The 18,496-nt window shown below is 44.6% G+C and overlaps 1 protein-coding gene across 3 annotated transcripts in view; it reads left to right on the top strand.

The window, feature by feature from the left end:
* The window catches only part of LOC144130118 (uncharacterized), a 522,550-nt gene that overhangs the window by 99,668 nt on the left and 404,386 nt on the right, over positions 1-18,496 (top strand). For all 3 annotated transcript variants that reach the window (XM_077664130.1, XM_077664129.1, XM_077664131.1), the window contains exon 3: positions 8,123-8,321. In XM_077664130.1, the coding sequence (XP_077520256.1) occupies positions 8,123-8,321 (199 nt within the window). The remainder of the gene's footprint in view (positions 1-8,122; positions 8,322-18,496) is intronic.

The raw sequence follows: 18,496 nt of genomic DNA, 5'->3' as shown, positions 1-18,496 counted from the left end.
CCACACATAGTGAATCCATGTCGACGCTACAAATGCCAGAAGTACGGACGCGGTTCGCACAGTTGCCGGGGCCAACAGATCTGCTCCAAATCTGCATCTCACAACCACGCTGCTGAAAACAGTGATGTTGAACCCCACCTTTGCATAAACTGTGAGGGCAGCCTTCCAGCTTATTCACGGACATGCCCAGCCTTGAAGAAAGTAAAAGAAATTATTACACTACTGGTCAAAGAAAACATATCATTCAGGGAAACGCGCAAACGATTTTCATTGAAAAATTCAAGCTACTGCGCCATGCTGCAGGAAGCCACAGCATGACAGCGGTCTTTGGCACACATACAGCTCACACACAATGAGCCTGGAGCAGGGCCACCCGTGCCACTGGTGGCCGCAGCTAGTTCTGCGCCACTACCCACAAAACAGGCCGCGCGGACCTAAAGGTCAGCCAGCCCCAAGGTCCCTCCCAACAGAGCGGGGCCAACCACGAAGACAAGCGCGGGTTCAGCACGTTCGTCCAGCGTTTCGGAGCATGCGATGGACATAATTCCTCTCTCGCCCCCGTTGTAGCGGCGGCAAAGCTCTATCGAGCTCAAAAATGGGGTAAAGTCGCAATAACAGGTCTATAAGACCCACTAACCAGTAGTTTTAAACTTATCCCCAACTAGTCTTAACAATTGCATTCCTAGTTCACTGCAATTCGCATGAACTTGTAAAGAACTGCACTTACATAACAGATATTTTAAATTCATTATCCCGAGAAGCAATGTGTCCCCAGGAGACTAACCTAGGACCACAGAAAAAAAATATTGATAAGTATAGAGTATTTCGCTGTGACCGAGACAACTCGAGCAGGCTCTCTGGAGGCACTGCTACTGTGGTTCAGGTGGGCGTTGCAACTCAAGAAATCAACCTAAGAACCTTATATGAGGCAGTAGCGGTAACCGCCCTTCGTTTTAAAACCATAACGATGTGTTCCATATTCATTGCACCTCACCTAACCCTCACACTTGGCGATTTAGAAAGACATTAAATACACATACTGGAACCATATTTTTTTGTTGAAGATTTTATTGCTCTCTCCCCTTTTTGGGGAAGTGAACAAACGGGCGCCAGAGGACGGATTCTAGATTTTATTCTCTGGAGCAAGGCCTGCCTCCTAAACACGGAAAACGACACTGTTTTCCAAGCAGTGAGAAAACGAGCTGCCTAGATTAATCTTCTTCACAAAGAGTTTTTGCTGATTTTAAATGGGACGTTCTTTACAACCCGCATAGGCGCGATCATCGTGCTGTCAAAATAAGTCTCTCTTGCTCGCCGACAGTTATTCTGACAAACCCACCGTGTTGGAAGCTACATTTAGCTGACGGGGAATTGTTTAGATTAAAAGCCAGTTTAGAGAATATTGCTCTTGAAAATCTCTGCATAGACGAAATAAATTGTATGTTCACAACATGCATCCTTACTGCCGCATACCGATATATCACTAAATCCCCAGGACTGGTCCGTCAGAGCCACAAAGCGTACTAAACAAGTGAATTAAGAAAGCAAAAAAGACAAAATAAAGCCTGGGGAGTCTTTCGCAGATACCCAGCACACGCCAATCTTATCCTTTTCATAAAGGCGAGATCACATGCACGGTATATTCGGCGCAATGCCGAATAAACCTCCTGGAAAGCTTGTGTGTCTTCTACAAACTCAACCCCATCGAAGAAAATGTGGCAGGATGTTCGAAAACTAAACGGTAGCTACTCAACCTTCACAGTTCCTTTTTTGACAATGCCTGGTACACAAACAAATACAGGGGAACAGGTAGCCATATTGAGGGAGCACTGGGCTGTGAATTCATGCTGTTCATGTTATGGCCTGTCATCTCTTAAATACAAAACCACAGCCGGAAAAACACGGGCTCCCTGCAAGCGGAGTCGTGACAGAAAAAATATGATAGCCTAATCGCCCTCCAAGAAATCAAATGAGAAGGAAAGATACCGAACAAAAGGAAAAGAACCATTACAGTACAATTTCTCAAGCCTGGAAAGCTGCCACCCTCGATTAGCAGCTATAGGCCAATAGCCCTTACACGTGGTTTAAATATAAATCTATATATAAGATCAACTTCTCTCCTTGAAGCTCGCAAACTTCTTGCCATCCATTAATGCGGTTTTAAAAAGGCATGCTCAACAACTGACTATCCAGTTCGCCTCGGAAAAAGAACCTTAGAAGCTTTTATACATAAGCAACACTGCCTCACTGCCTTTCTTGATCTGGAGAAAGCGAAGTATACAACGTGGAGGTTTGGGATTCTTCGCGACCCTGCGGAACTTGGCATCAGCGGCAGAATGTTAAACTGCCTTAAGGATTTCCCGTCGAACTGCTCATTTCAAGTACGCCTAGGATCAACTCTGTCGACGAGCTTCTTTAAACAGAGCGGGGTTCTTCAGGAGTGTATTTTAAGCACAACACTGTGTATTGTATCAGATGAATTTCATTAACAAAATAATCCCAAAGTCCATGTTGTATTCAGTATATTTCGACGATCTTCAAAATGCTTTCCCATCCTCCAATGAAGCAACATTCCAGAGGCAAACACAGCTAACAATAAAAGAACTAGAGACATCGCAGACAAAAATAGATTTTAGTTCTCTACACAGAAAACAGTGCGCGTGCTGTTCTCACTAAAACGAGGTCTAAAATTCAAACCCAGCTTACATATAAAAAATTTACCTACCTACAAAAAATGAAGCGAAATTTCTCTGCATTATTTTTCACAAAAAGATGACATTCCTACCTCACATTATATCTCTAAAAAAGAAGGCCTCCCGATTCTTGAACATATTTACCGTACTTTCCCGAAGACACTGGGGTTCTGACAGGACATGCATTTTAGAAATTTATTGGTCTGTTGTTCGCTGTACATTAGATTATCGATGTATATTTTATAGGCAAGCGAGACCATCGTTCCTTAGACGACTGGATCCAGTGCATAATTTAGGTTTGTGTCTTTGCACTGGTGCATACAGGATATCGCCCACAAACAGTCTGTATATAGGAACAAATTAACATCACTTAGAGACGGAAGAATGATGCTCACGTGTTCAGACATTCTAAAAATTCGTTCACTCCCTAAACAAATCTGTCAACAAGTAGTCACAAAGTGTCTATCTAAAACACTGCTTAACAACAAACCGCAAAGTGCCAGGCTAGTACTGTTGCGCTTTGAGGAGATGTGCCAAATTCTGATATTGCTGGAAGACGAAGCCCACTGCCGCAATGGTGCAAGTTCCCTGAAATCAGTGATTTCAATCTTACACAGTTCCCTAAAAACAAACGCCACAAGAACATACAATTCAAGAATCCTTTGCGCTCAAAGAAAAATGGAGTAATTTTACGGACTTCTACACTGATGGTTTAAAAACGGATGTTTACGTAGGGAGCGCTGTTGTGTGAGGAAATTCGGAGAAAACAGTATGACTTCCACAGTGCGAATCCATCTTCAATAAAGAATGATTGCATGAAATTAGTACGACGGAAATTAAGGGGAAAATGGCAGTCGGCTTGGAAGAGCTCAGTGAATAATAAACTACACTTGGTGAAGCCGGTTTTAGGCAAAGACATGTGTGCGCCTGGAACGTTTCAAGGAAGTGATTTTATGCCGTCTCCAAATAGGCCGCACACACCTTACGCACAACTTCCTGCTAACAAAACAAGACAAACCTGTTTGCGAAGAATGCGGATATCAACTGACGGCTAATCGCCTTTTATTTTCATGTGCGAAAACTTGAAAAACTAGGAAAAAACTACTTCACTCAATTTTGTAATGAATGCATTCCTTTTCACTCAATACTGCTCTCAGATGACAATGCCATTGTTAACATACCTTCTGTTTTTAGCTTTTTAAACGAAGCAGGCTTACTTGAAAAACTGTAAATTTTAAACCACTGGTTCGCTTTATACATGATACACCCCAACCACTTTCTTTCCTGACAAGGCTGAGGTTTTTATTTGGTTGGTTGGGAGACTCAGGATTCTTGCCCAGCCAAAGACAGCCGCTGAAGCTACCTGATCTTATTATTATTTTCACTAGCCATTTTCAAATTTCTTCTCCTTTGTTGTTAATAGGCAGTACAATCTTTTTGGGCCAATTGCAGCATTGATGATTTTTCAGATTTCTTAACATTCCACAGAAAACCTTCTATACATTGAGCTTGGCGCATGATGCCCTACCCGCCTATGTGCCATAAAACACAACGCAACAATAGATGGTCTCGGTCCACTCCAAGCTTATCCTTGTATACCGCCTCTCAACTGGAAAGCAATATTCTCTTTTTATCCCTTGCTCGTTCTCTGTAGCTTCCTGATCTCCTGTGTGGTCAGGTGATTTGCTTTGTCCATACCTAGCTCTTCTCAGTTCCCACTTAGCAGCGTCGCTAAGGCCTCTTTTCACCCCACGTTCTAGCAGCGTCGTGAAACTGCTTGACACTGGTGGCAAAAGGCCAGTCTAGGATTTCCTTGTTCCCCGGGTTGTATTGCTTACTACCAGTTTTACCGGTCCCAGGTCACCGGTCAATCTTGTTCACCCATTTCCGCACCCAGGTTGAAATGCTGTTTCCATAGGAGTGGAATTCTCAGGAGTAAGCTGTGTTGCAAGCTCTCGCGCCTTTGATCGTGTTAAGGCCTGCACAACTCGATCGTCAAAAAGGATCCCTTTCTCTCGTAAAAACGTCCGATTTGTTGGAGAACAAGTACGGATAGCATATAGGTAACTCCTGAAACTGCAGGTTCGGTTGTAAGCGTGCTGAAGGGGCCCTTAATTACCAATCCCGTTACAGGTAAGCATACGCTTTGTGCCTCCGCTACCTGTCGAATCCGTGCACATTGGCCTCTGTACTCGGATGGTGACACATACGACGGATGGACCACATCCATCGTTGCGGCTTAGTTGTGCAGCACCTTGCATGGCTTTCCGTTCACTACCAGGTCATGCACGTACGGTTCCAAAAGCTTCAGGTTTTTATCGCAGTCACTGATATACGAGAACGCAACCCTTTCTTTTCGGCAGTTCACTGCGGTTACCCGGCTCATTACATCAGTAGAAAGTGAGCGGCATCGTAGCCTCAAACGCGACTTTTTCTTTCTCTGTTTTGTGCACTTTTGCACCCTTCTCACAGTCATACTTCCTTGAGGTTTTTTAGAAGAAACCTTTCTTTATTTTGTCTTGTCTGTACAGCTTCCAAAGTGCATCTCGTGAAGCTAATTCGCCCTTTTACCGAATTTACGGGGCCTATCAACTCTAGTGTTGTTTCTAAACTTTCGACGCGAAGCGTTCTCCTCAGTGAGTTCTCCTCAGAGGTTATGTTGTAACGGTCCTGTAGCTAATTTAATTCCTCTTCAGGGAGGCAGTTGTAAAGCTGCTAGAAAAACATTCACTGAACTACAGCGTCCTGGTCACTGTAGGACTCGGTGCACTTTAGCCACTCGACCAAGTTCACATTTAGCTTGTACAAGAACTCGGGATAGCTCTCGGCCCTCGACTTCTTAGCTCCCCGAAATCTTAGCCTGAACGCTTCGGCGCTACTTCTATACTTTCTTCGAAGGCAAGCCTTGACCTTCTCGTTGTTTTCCGCGCCCTCTTTGCTGAGCCGCGGGACAACCTCCGATGCCTCGCAGGGCAGAATAGTCAGTAGCCTTTGAGACCAAGTATATCGACTGAAGGACAGTTCGTCGTACGTTCGTCCAAAATTTGCTAGATACAGACCGATATCCCTTGACACCACGTATGGCTTCATGTACCTAGACACCTTGAACACTCTCCTTGTTGAGAAGAGGTACCACTTGATGGCAACAAATGCTCAACCGCTTACGGAACTCAAGTTAGGACTTATAAAGCTCAATTTCTCGTTCACGTCTTTTTGCTTCATTCTCACTTTCACGCTCACGCCTCTTTTCCTTTTTCAAACGCTCTATCTGCTGCCTGAGCTGCTCTTCCTTTTTGTTCTATGACCCTCCGCACTTCACTGAGGTCCTCATTATCTGCCCTCAAACCAGTGACTGAATGAATGGTCACGGGTTTTTTCGCCAAACCCATTTCATCAATACCGAATTCCTCCCACAACAGCAACAGGTCCGGTTTCTGTAGTTTCTGCAGGTCCATGATAGTTCTGAGTCTGGGCTGTTTCCACAACAACTATGCAAATATACCAAACTCCTCTGACTTAAGCACAGATCTCTACCAGTGCTAAAAGTTGACCCTCGTTTAGCACCTTGTCCACATCAGAGGAAAGCCAAGCACTCACCCACACACGTGATCATGTCCCGAGACAGCTGCCCTCTCGCTGGCCGACCGTTGTTTCCGCTTGTATACCTTCAGATTCCACGGCTGATCGCTAGTTGTCGTGGCGCACAGGCTAACTCAAACCCTAGCTCAATTTGGTAGTGTGTGTGTCTTCGGGCTGAGGAGTCATAGAGCCTGAAGTTTGAAAAAATGAAAACAAAAAAGGGGTTTAGTGACCAGGGTCCCGAGCGTCCTTTTTCACTAAGCACGCTCCCTAAGGTTCCTCCCCTTCATCTGTCGGTGGCCAATACAACACAAGGCACATTTCTCCAAGATGAGCACCTATCAAAGTTGCACAGCACTGTAGCAAGCGGGTTCACTCGTTGCAGATTCAACACGCGGGAATGGGCGAGGAGAAATCGCAAGTGCGCTGCTATTTCCTACAGTGTAGCAAGAGTGGTGCTAGCGGCTCCATGCCCCCTGAAACACATGGAATGCCTGCTGCGCAGCGGGCCTCAACTGTGGTGACCTCTCTAGGGTGCGGTCGGCTGCTGACAAGTACGACTAATTACTTGACGGCGCCGTCCTTTTATTCCCCTGCCGCCTGTCAATAGTCCGTTGGTGCCCCCAGGTGTGCTTCTCCGGGAAACAGTCAAAGAGAAGATCATTCTCACCGAGCGAAGCGTGAGAAAATTCCGCAGGCGCTTCCCAGTGCGGAACTCTTTTTGGGGTTAGTAAGCTGTTCAATTGTCGTGTCGCCAGCTGAGTAACGACAAAATCTGCCCACCCGCATACCGTGACTCTCGAATAACCTCCGTATCACACCACACCTTCCTGAAGCGCCACCGACCGTCTACGTGAGCACCTCCACCCGCCTACACCCATGCAAGACTGGCCTTAGGCTTTGGAATCTTCACAGGCTGGCGCTTAACGAAGAACACGACGAGAAGCGTCGAACGCTCCGTTCCTCGTGCGTGCTCTGGACTGACCACTGACTCTGGTCTGGGCCTGCATTGTACCGTTGGTTGTTCGCGACCCAGTGCTTTGCAAGACGTTCCTTATTACACCCGTGTAATTGAATTGTAAAACTTCTTTTCAGCTTGAGTCGTCAGTCGGTTAGTTTATCTTGCTAGGGGACTGGCTGCGGCCTCTTCGGCGATTGCCACGACCTGTACTTGGATTTCTAGGTCGGAGCTGAGCTGCAAGGTCTCCCACGTGCCCAGGTGAACAAGGCTCGGCGGCGATATAGGTGGCGGACCTTCCGCACAGTCCCAGAAGATGTGGTCGACGGTGGCTTTGCGGCTGCACTTGCTGCACTCCGGTTTGATTCTATCCGGGTGCGCATGGCTTAGGACAGCGGGGTTAGCGAGAGTATTAGTTCGCAGGTGTCTCCACAGTACCTCGTGTTCTTTGGCCAACATTACAGGCTAGAAAGGCGAGCCTTCACACCTCCGCATAAAAACCATACACCCATGCAGAAAAATTCTGGCGCGTGTGCGAAGCCTCATCTCGAGTGACAACATTTGTTACAATGAAAGCATGAAAGTAATCTTTGAAGCTAAATCCAGCTGCATTCGCAGTATTTTCTCAAGAGATGTCTGATCATGCTGTAATTTTGTTCTTCAATAAATTTAGTTACCGTTTGAATTTGAAACTTAAATTACTGAGAAGATTCGGTTATATAGAATCAGCGACATTACAAATATTTTCCGATGGGAAGAAGGCACGGTTTAGTTCAGGGTACAACGATGCGATGTACATTGCAAAAGATGACACCACTCGACGGGAGGATGGCATCGTGCACACGTTTCTTTAGCCTGAAGCTACTAGTCTGAGCCTTTTTCTCTTTTTCAGATTCTACATAGGACTCACGCTCAACGACGGAGCGGTAACCACCGAAATAAATGGAGGTTATCCGAGAAGTTACAATATCTCCACATACGCGCATTCAAACGCTGCTTCATATCGAAGTCTTAGCACGTATCTCTCGAACAACACCTATTTTTCGCTGGCATTGCGAATATTAAAAGCAGGCGGTGCTGATTATTACCAGGTAAGTATTGCTAATATAGTAACCTGCATTTAATGCGAATTAGGATAATTTGGCGCCTGGCATACCACTACCCGGTGGTTGCTCTCATCAGGTAACCGCTTATAGGAAGTGGTTTGCAAGCTATGCAGAGATGAACTCGCACTCAGCATGCTCTGGGAGGCGTGCGCGCTTTTTTCGATGGCTTAGAAATGGATTCGGTCAGTGAATCATTTTATCTAGCATGTAAAATAGATGCGGGCACCGAGGAAGAGCCACACATCCTTCAGTATCTCGCCTGTTGGCAGTCAGAATTTTTACCGAATGAAAAGAAATGCACAGTTTACAGTACTTAATAATCGTTAGTTATGCTAGTCTAAAATTTTGCAAGGAAGCCACAATTCAGAGCACTTATGAAATGCTCCACCTCTTGACCTCCTTGGTAAAGTAAGTACGCGGATCAATAATGCTCTGAAGATCACGTAGAAACAGTTCGAAACCTTCATTCCGTATGAGCCTGATCGGGCTCATACAGCCCGATCAGGCTCATACGGCTTTTTAGAAAACATGGGACAAGTTGGGCCAGAAGGCATTTCGGACGCCAGTGAACTAAAAGTGACAGCCTCACCGAACGACTCCAGGGAATTTACCGTGCAGGCGAACGAGCTCTCCCGCTGACTTGTGTGTGTCTGCATCGCCTCCACGCGAAAGAAACTTGTTTTTTTTTTTTTGTGGGCGTGTCGTTTTTCTCGCTCGCGCTTGAGCGCTGTTGTGAGGTATACTTGTTTTGGGCTCGCGTTTGTGCTTTAAATTAAGAGCAGCTCGTTGGCGGAGCGTTCAGCAAACAATGCAAAATCACACTGCTCTCGTCAAGCCTATATCTCTGTCGTGGGGATATAAGCACGTGGTATACAAGGCTTAAGCGTAAAGCAGCTCGACTGATTGCTTCCGCTCGTGTGCGGGTCTCACAGGCTTCTGTTCCGTTTTTTTTCTTTCCGCGGCCTTGAACACGCTTTTGCCCTAGTCTGCTGACCAAAAGGTGAGGGGTCCGACCTCGCCAAATTTTGATTTGATCAGCGAAGAACGAAAACCTATTTCGTACCTCGAATCGCGTTAATGAGTGATAGGCAGTTTAAATTTGAATTTTAGCACAGGCGTACGGCTATCACTGCCATTACGGTAAGACATTTTCTTTCCCTACTGTTTAGGTTGGCTTAACTCTACTGCCGTAAGGTTGTAGTTGGGGTAGATAGCGCATCCGTACAGTATTATCCGTAGAGTAAGTACGGACGTGTAAAAAATCTCTGATTCCCACATTCTACATACAGCCATGTATGACTCCAAACACAAGGCCACGACAAGGGACGAAAAAGGACAAGCGCCACTGACCACTTAATGTTAATTGGAAAAGACATGCGTAATATAAACTCAATCTACAATCAGAAGCGCATGTGTTTTCTTAAAAGATAGAGAATACATTACTAATAGAAAACCCGATACATAATTTCTCAGTCATGGATTCAGAGAGCTTCAGGTTCAGTAAGACGAGGACTGCACGCATTTTTACCAGATAAAGTGGAATTGTTAAGACAAAAACGTCTGCAATGTAAAGCCGTGTTAAACGAAGCACCTTTCCAAGACGTGTCGTGGAGACGTAGTGTTGTGGTGACGTATATATATATATATATATATATATATATATATATATATATATATATATATATATATATATATATATATATATCTTTTCCAGTAAACTTTCTTTTGTTAGTTCACCCTTTGTCGCTTGGCTTGTATTTATAATAGAAATGTACCAACTAGCTTAACTCCGTTTTACGTACCGCCTTGGGACTTTAAAGTCACAAACCGCTACCACTCAACAGCTTTATTGCGCTTTCACAGGAAGCGTAGCGCAATTGCGCGGCCGCGCCAGAGTCTACCAAGTCCATGGTTTCTAATGTGCAGGGCCGCACTGCTACCGCTTGTGCAGGACAAAATGCTAGTTCGTAAGTGCAATGGCGTCTGCCGCTTTCGCCTTCGCATTTGAACGCGCTGCGAGTTAACACGACGTCAGCAGAGTAAGTGCAAAGATAGTGAGGGCCCGCTGGTACGTTCTATCCTGTTGCCGCAGGCTAGAGATAATTCCTATATGAGTTTTAATCACGGCTGCAGCGCCCTATCTTACTGCACCGGTACTTCAAGGACAGAAAACGATTCCTACCTCCTGTGTAGATTTCTGTTCGCAACGTGCGCACCTGTCAGCGAATGCCCATTTGAGGGAAGCCCCGAGGGAAAAAACACCCTTCCTAGGAACTTCTCAGACATCACCGTAAAGACAAAATTGAAAAATCGAAGACAGAACCCGAGCTACAAAACTGACCACAAGCGAATTATTGCCGAACAACTTGTCAAACGCATTGAAGAAGGAGAACAATATTTATTTTCACCATCACAGATGCACGAGGAGAGGCTGAGACCAAGGGCATACGCATACCTGACGGCGGTCCCAGCCACCTCGTACAGAATTAAACAGCACCAACTACATACTTGTCATTCAGAATAAGGAACACATTGCACAAAATTATACGAAGAGAGCAACCTGTACATTAACTACACCGACATGCACTTAAACCGAGATAATATGAAAAATAAGTACGGCAGAAATTCGAAAAGCAAACACTTGACATATGTAAAATAATTTTCAAACATGGAGTAATAATACGAAGTAAAAGAAAGTGCGCAATGAAGAGCTTATCAAGCGTAACAAAAAATAACAAAAGACAACAAGCACTTAAACATGCGCAAACGTACAATGCAATCAGAAATATACCAAACAATAATCCCATTATTACATTTCATCAAATACAAATATCATCGGATCACTTTAGTGTGTAGAAAAAAGTTTTGAGAGAACAATATTTCCGTAATCTGCTTTTTGAAAGTCTTTTTAATGCGAATAGTTGAAAAATGTTTCAAATTTTTTAACCACAACTACTGAATGGTAGACAAATAAATGATTTCCATAAATCGTTTTCTTATTGTAGGTGTGGGTCGCGGGGTATGTCTGAGATTGTACCCTCTATCACTGCGATCATCTTGCTGAACGTAGTTTTTCTTTTAGGAATTTTAGGTTGTAAATCTGGTCGGCACGCTGTACAGAACATTGATGGAAAAGGGGAGCTGTTCTTAAGTTTCCGTAGGGCCCTGGATAATTTAAACTCAAACGTAGAACACGTTTTTCTAAGATTAATATCTTGCTGTAGTTGGTCTTGGGTGCGGTTCTCCATACCATTGTCCTATAGGAAAGTTTCGAAAAAAGAAGGGAATTATACAACTGTTTCTTTAAGCAACGTGGAAGTAAATTCGCCTATGTTCCTAGAAAGTTCATTGCACAGGTGTGATACGTGCACATTCCGAGATAATTTTTCTTGAAACGAGACACTTAGAAATATCTGTTCGCGTACTCGATTTATGGTAGTACCATTAAAGATGATAATTTCTGTTTCTATTATTTTCTCAGCTGGTTTAAATACGACCTATGTTGTCTAAGCTGTATTTTACTCCATGATTTTTCTAACCACACTGATAACAACATCAGGTAGGTATTCACACAAGATTCCAGCAGATTAATATTATGAGAAGTCAAAAATACACTGGTTTTTTCTGCATAAATTACCAGTTCTTGCGTTCTTGATATATTTAACATATCCTTCACGTATAAAAGGTAAGGGACCTAACTTTAAACCTTGTAGAACACCTTTCTCCAGCCGCAGTGTGCCGGGAGATATATCTAGAATTTTTACGAATTGGCTTCTGTTTTTTAGGTAATTCGTTATTAGCTCATTAGGCACTCCACGTATACCATACTTTTATAATTTGACGAGCAAAATTTCGCGATCAATAGGATCAAATGCCTTTTTTAATTCCAAAAATACCTCCATTAGGAACGTTCGTTTTTCAATGTTTTCGATTATTTTACCCTTAATGCACACTAATGCTTGCTCAGTAGATTTGTTTTTGGAAACCATGCTTGCACGAAGAAATCGCGTTGTGCTTAGCAAGAAATTCTCACAACCTTTTATAAATTACTTCCTCGAAGATTTTAGAAAAAACGCTCAAAACCGATATAGGCCTGTAGTTCGTAAATTTATCCTCACCACCACTTTTGTAAACGGGTATCCCGCGTGCAATCTTCAGTTACTCTGGGAAAACAACGGAGGAACGGGTTAAATTCATAATATCGCTTGGACACTCTGGAATCGCACTACACCAAACTTTCCACTCTCTAATCTGAAATAGACACCCCGAAAACTTACCTGCAAAATCGACAACCTGGAAGCGCGTATGTACGATGCACAAAATCGCTCTCGCCGTAACAATATCATATTTTACAATGTTCCTGACGCTAATCCCACCTAAATGTATGCAGGCTCGAAAGAAACTATCATTCGCCATTACTCCACTCAACTAGGTTTTGCCGTGGAACCCAACCTAATTTAGCGTGCTCACCACCTCGGGCTCCACTCAGCTCATCGCACCAGGCCATTCGCCGCCAACTACGGTATTGGCGAAGACTTCTCTCTTCCCGTTCGTAACGCCTACAAACATCTTGTAGCCTTTGCCAAATCGGTATCCGATAAATTCATTTTGTGCTTCAGAACATTACATATTGGTCCTAAACGCTACATATTCAATGAATCATCATAAAAAGTACGAGGTAAAATAGCAACCGTCTCAGCACCAGTCGACAGATAGTTCTAACCATGTGCACCAAGAAGTCCTTTCATTGTCAGCATTCTTTACTAACGTGTGCAGTTTCATTTCAAAGCGCGAAATTTTCCCATATTGTCACTTCATCGGCCAGCAACATACTAGTCTTGACAGAAACGTGGCTAAACAGCGATATGTCCTATAGTGGAGTGCTTGCCGACTTGCCTAATTTCTGTGTTTTTCGCAAAGATCGCCCAGATAGAAGGGGAGTAGGGGTACTGATTACCACCGCTCGTGATGTTTCATACTCAGCCATTCACTTTTCATCAGGTACAGAAAGTTTACGGGTTTTATGCCACGATTCACCTAGATCATTTTGATTTATTTGATTTATGGGCGTTTAACATCCCAAAGCGACTCAAGCTATGAGGGACGCCGTAGTGAAGAGCCCCAGAAATTTCGACCACCCAGGGTTGTTTAACGGGCACTGACATCGCACAGTGCACGAGCCTCTAAAATTTCGCCTCCATCAAAATTCGACCGCCGCGGCCGGGATCGAACCCGCGTCTTTCGGGCCAGCAGCCGAGCGCCACAACCACTGAGCTACCGCGACGGCCACCTAAATCAGTTGTGATCGCCGTTTCCTACAGGCCTCCTAACAGCCCAGACTTCCCTCGAAAACTTAATAACGCAATAAATGTAATTAAAGCTGAACACCCTAACACCTGCACTCTTTTATTTGTAGATTTCAATTTTCCGAGTATCGACTGGCATAATTTAACCTCTCCAGGTAATAAGGATGCTAATGAATTTCTAGACGTTTGCCTTAATTTTAACCTTGTTCAAACTATATCCGAACCAACCCGTGTAGCTGAAGACTGCGGTAATATTCTAGACCTAATATTAACGCATAACTCTGAATGCGTTCATGCCATCACTTATCTACCAGACATCAGCGATCACCACGTCATACATGCTGGCCTCACGATTAAACTACCTTTGCGTGCAACAACTAAACGAACTATCCGATTGTACGATAAAGGAAACTACACAGCATTAATTAACGAACTTCGACCATTTTTACCAGGATTTCAATATATTTCATTAAAGATCCATTCATGATAACTGGTCCTTGTTTAATAGGAAAACCGAAGATTTGGTCGACACGTTTATTCCTAACATAAATATACGAACCCTCAAAACCCATGGCTCACAAATACACTCAAACGTCTTGAAAATAGAAAGAAGCGTCTTTTACGATCGGCCAAGTTGATTACTAGTCAGAGCGCATGGAACATATATTACGCAGCGGAAAAAATGTACAAACGTGAGCAAAAGTGTAGAGACCACTGCTGCGGGGCCGAACCGCGGTGCTGCTATCTTGCGCCGCACGCTCGCTGCGAGAGTGTCCCGATTGACGTGAAACTGCACCCTCGCTCGCGCGCAGGTGCTTATCGCGCTTGATAAACTCCTAGTGCGGCGTTCGGCTACTCTGCAGCTGACGATTGCGACGGAGGAAAGCAAGCATCGCAAAGCTTGGTGTGATAGAACTCCATGTTCTACAGATGCTCTACCTCCGTTTCCTACGAGCTGCTTATGTAATTGCCGTTAATGGCAAACTTACCAAGTATTAGATGAATGTTACGTACAATTCCTTTATTTCTTAGTGCAATAAAGGGCCTCTGAACATTTTTAATGCTTATTTGAAGGTGGTTTCGAAACGAGGATGCACAGTGCCTTGCATTTTACGCCTCGATGTATTCGTCTCTGCGCAGTGATTCGGGAGTCGAGGGGAAGCCGCGCGTGCCTTCCAACAGCATGCCGACACAGGCGCGGCATCCACGCGTAGCCGCTAAGGCGCGCCGAAAACGGAACTAAGGAGCTTTGCGATGCTTGCTCCCCTTCGTCGCGACGGTCAGCTGCAGAGTAGCCGAACGCCTCACTAGAAATTTATCAAGCGGGATAAGCACCTCGCGAGAGCGAGGGTGAAGTCTCACGTCACTCGGGGCACTCTCGCAGCGAGCGTGCGGTGCTAAAGTCTTTAAGTCCGGTAACAAAGATTCTCCTTTAAATTACCGTCCGATATCATTAACCAGCATACCTTGCAAAATCATGGAACACGTCATCTATTCTCAAATCATGGACTTTCTTGACGCTATCAACTTCTTTCATCCCTCACAACACGGGTTTCGCAAGGGTTTGTCATGTGAAACTCAACTGGCCGTCTTTCTTCATGACGTTCACTCTAACCTCGACCTAAATTTACAAACTGACGCTATTTTTCTAGACTTTGCTAAAGCATTTGATAAAGTTCCCCACAGGCGTTTACTGCTAAAACTAACCATGCTAAAACTGCATCCTAACGTCTTATTGTGGATCGAAGAATTCCTTTCTAAGGGCTCCCAGTTTGTTCTCGTTAATAGCCAGAGTTCCAACCCTCTTCCAGTAACATCAGGCGTACCCCAAGGTTCTGTACTTGCTCCCCTCCTATTCTTAATCTACATAAACGACTTACCCTCAAACCTGGTTTGCAATGTTCGTCTGTTTGCAGACGACTGCGTTATTTACCACACGATTTCCAACACCTTTGACCAATCACAGCTGCAAAACGACATTGACACAGTGCATGCCTGGTGCGATGACTGGCTAATGTCGCTTAATCCTAATAAATGTAAACTCGTATCTTTTCACCGCCGGCGTAACCCCCATATTTTCTCTTACTCCGTTGCTAACGTTCCACTAGAATCTGTATACTCATACAAGTACCTAGGTGTCACCTTGTGCCAGGATCTCTCCTGGCGCTCTCATGTAACGAACATCGTCGCATCAGCTAACCGGTCATTGGGTTTTTTGAAACGTCACCTACGGCACGCCCCTCAAAGTATTAAACTTCTCGCCTACCAATCACTCATTCGACCAAAACTAGAATACGCATCTGCTATCTGGAGCCCGCAACAAGCATATCTCATCAGTTCAGTAGAATCTGTCCAAAATCGCGCCACGAGGTTCATTCATTCTGCCTATTCATACGACATCAGTGTATCGTCACTTAAACGACAATCAGGTTTATCAACTCTTGCCCATCGTCGTCGCATTGCTTCTCTTAGTCTGTTTCATAAGTTTTTTTACAGTTACCTCGGACAACCACCCTACATCACACCGCCCGCTCGCATATCTCATCGCACCGGCCATCCACTGCAAGTGTCATGCCAACGCTCCCGCACCGTCACTTTTTCCGCATCCTTTTTTCTTCGCACCGCTAAAGACTGGAATGGCCTTCCCCACGACGTTGATGCCATCACCTGCCAATCAAGTTTTGTGAACAATTTAAATATGCATTTCATAAATATCATGTAAGCAACCATATTCAACCCATATTTGTACTCCCACCCCTTATGTAACACCCCCAAAGTGGGGTCTTTAAGGTAATAAAGTGAAGTGAAGTAAAGTCCAGTTACTTTATGCGGTGCGAGATAGCAGCGCCGCGCCCGGAGCCGTGGTCTCTCCACTTTTGCTCACGGCTGTACTTATCAAGTATTCGATAAGCTAAACGCACCTTTTTCAAGTCCAATCTGCCTAAAATGTTGTCAACTAACCCGCGTAGGTTCTGGTGGGTCATTAACCCCCAGCACACACGCACTAATTCCCTCACCGATGGTTCCGGTGCAACTGTATGTGAAACTGAATGTGCCAACATGTTCAGCGCAGCCTTTTCTTACGAATGACACAGATCCGACATTTCCTCCAAACGCCCCAGTTATTCAAGATACTACGCCTCCTCTTACATTTTCTTCAGCAGGGCTTTTGTCAATAATTGAAAACACTAAACTTTCATCCTCTGCTGAAAGTGGCAATATGAACGCTAAAGTACTGATAAATACAAAAGGTATATGTTCATCTCTGTTGTGCTTGTTATTCGCCAGTCACTCTTCACAGGTGAACTGCCCATAGGCTAGAAAAATGGGAAGGTCATTCCGGTCTACGAATCAGGTAACAAGAACTCGCCGCTTAATTACCGTTCCGACTCTATAACTAGCATTCCCTGCAAAATCATGAAACTTGTAGTCTGCACCCACATCATGGAATTCCTTGATTCGAACAATTTTTTCCTTCCTGCTCAGCGCGGGTTTTGCCGGGGTTATTCCTGCGAGACCCAACTTGCTATATTAATTGAAGTTCTGAAAGGCGCAAAAGACACACACAGGAAAAAAGAGGGATGACACAAAGAGCGCCTACTACCAACTGAGTTTATTTCGGAAACACCCTCTTTTATAAGCCAAGACATATCAACCACGAACCGGAAGTAGGAAAACACAAAATCATGGTTTGAATTCACATTTCGAAACACCATCGGCAGAAAAGAAAAAACCACAAGAACAGACAAAAAAAAACTCAGAATTCTCAAGGCCTTACTTTTACTTGGGAACTGCCTCAAGAGGGCGAAATCCAGTTCCTAGACATTCTGTTTGATTTCTCTAGAAAAGACCATGTGTGTTGGGTGTACAATCCCTGATCTAAGAAAATCCTCATGCCGTTCAGCAGTGCCCACTCCAAACTGGTTAAACGCAGCATCGCCATCACGTGCCTACACGCAGCTCTCTCGAAATCCTGCGATCATTGTGTGCCGGCCGGCTTCGACAAGCAGCTGCTGAGACTGGGAAGCGCTGGCTACCCGTATCTGATGATAACAGAGATATGTGAATCTCTGCTACAAAGAATCAAGGTCACTTCTAGCGGTGATACGCAAAGCAAGCCTACGACAAAGCAAGCCTAGACAAGAGGCCTACGGTGGTAATACCGTACACGCATAAGATAGAGCACAACATCAAGAAGGTAGGGGGTCGTTATGGTGTATATGTGTTGTTTTCAGCACCATGCGAGCTTGCAAAAATTTGCCCCATGATGAACGGACGACCCCGAAGATGCGCTATCAAACATCAGATACGGTTCACCGATTGCAAGTCCGAAGTCATATATCGCATACCGCTCAGCTGTGGATCTGCTTACATCGGCCAGACTGGCCGGTGTTTCAACCAGAGAGCTAGCGAGCACAGAAGAACAATTAAAAACAATGACAGGGGCAACCTGCCGGATCACTGTAGGGAATGCAGAGATTGCGGACCAGTGTTGGAACAGGCAACGTTTATCGGCAGAGGCAGGGAGCGATATGAAAGAGAGATTATCGAAGCCTATCATATACAGAAAGCTGGGTCCACGTGCATTAGCACTTCATCGATTAAACTCTGCCGCCAGGAGATGGGTTTCTTAGACGGCCACGTGTAGTTCTAGATTCTGGGGTTTTTTTGTCTGTTCTTGTGGCTTTTTCTTTTCTGCCGATGGTATTTCGAAATGTGAATTCAAACCATGATTATGTGTTTTCCTGCTTCCGGTTCGTGGTTGATATGTCTTGGCTTATAAAAGTGGGTGTTTCTGCAATAAACTCAGTTGGTAGTAGGCGCTCTTTGTGTCATCCCCTTTTTTTCCTGTGT

Source organism: Amblyomma americanum, chromosome 4 (assembly GCF_052857255.1).
Source record: "Amblyomma americanum isolate KBUSLIRL-KWMA chromosome 4, ASM5285725v1, whole genome shotgun sequence".
Classification (NCBI taxonomy): Eukaryota; Metazoa; Arthropoda; class Arachnida; order Ixodida; family Ixodidae; genus Amblyomma; species Amblyomma americanum.
The sequence above is the reverse complement of the archived record's forward strand: the minus strand, read 5'-3'. Positions and strand labels throughout refer to the sequence as shown.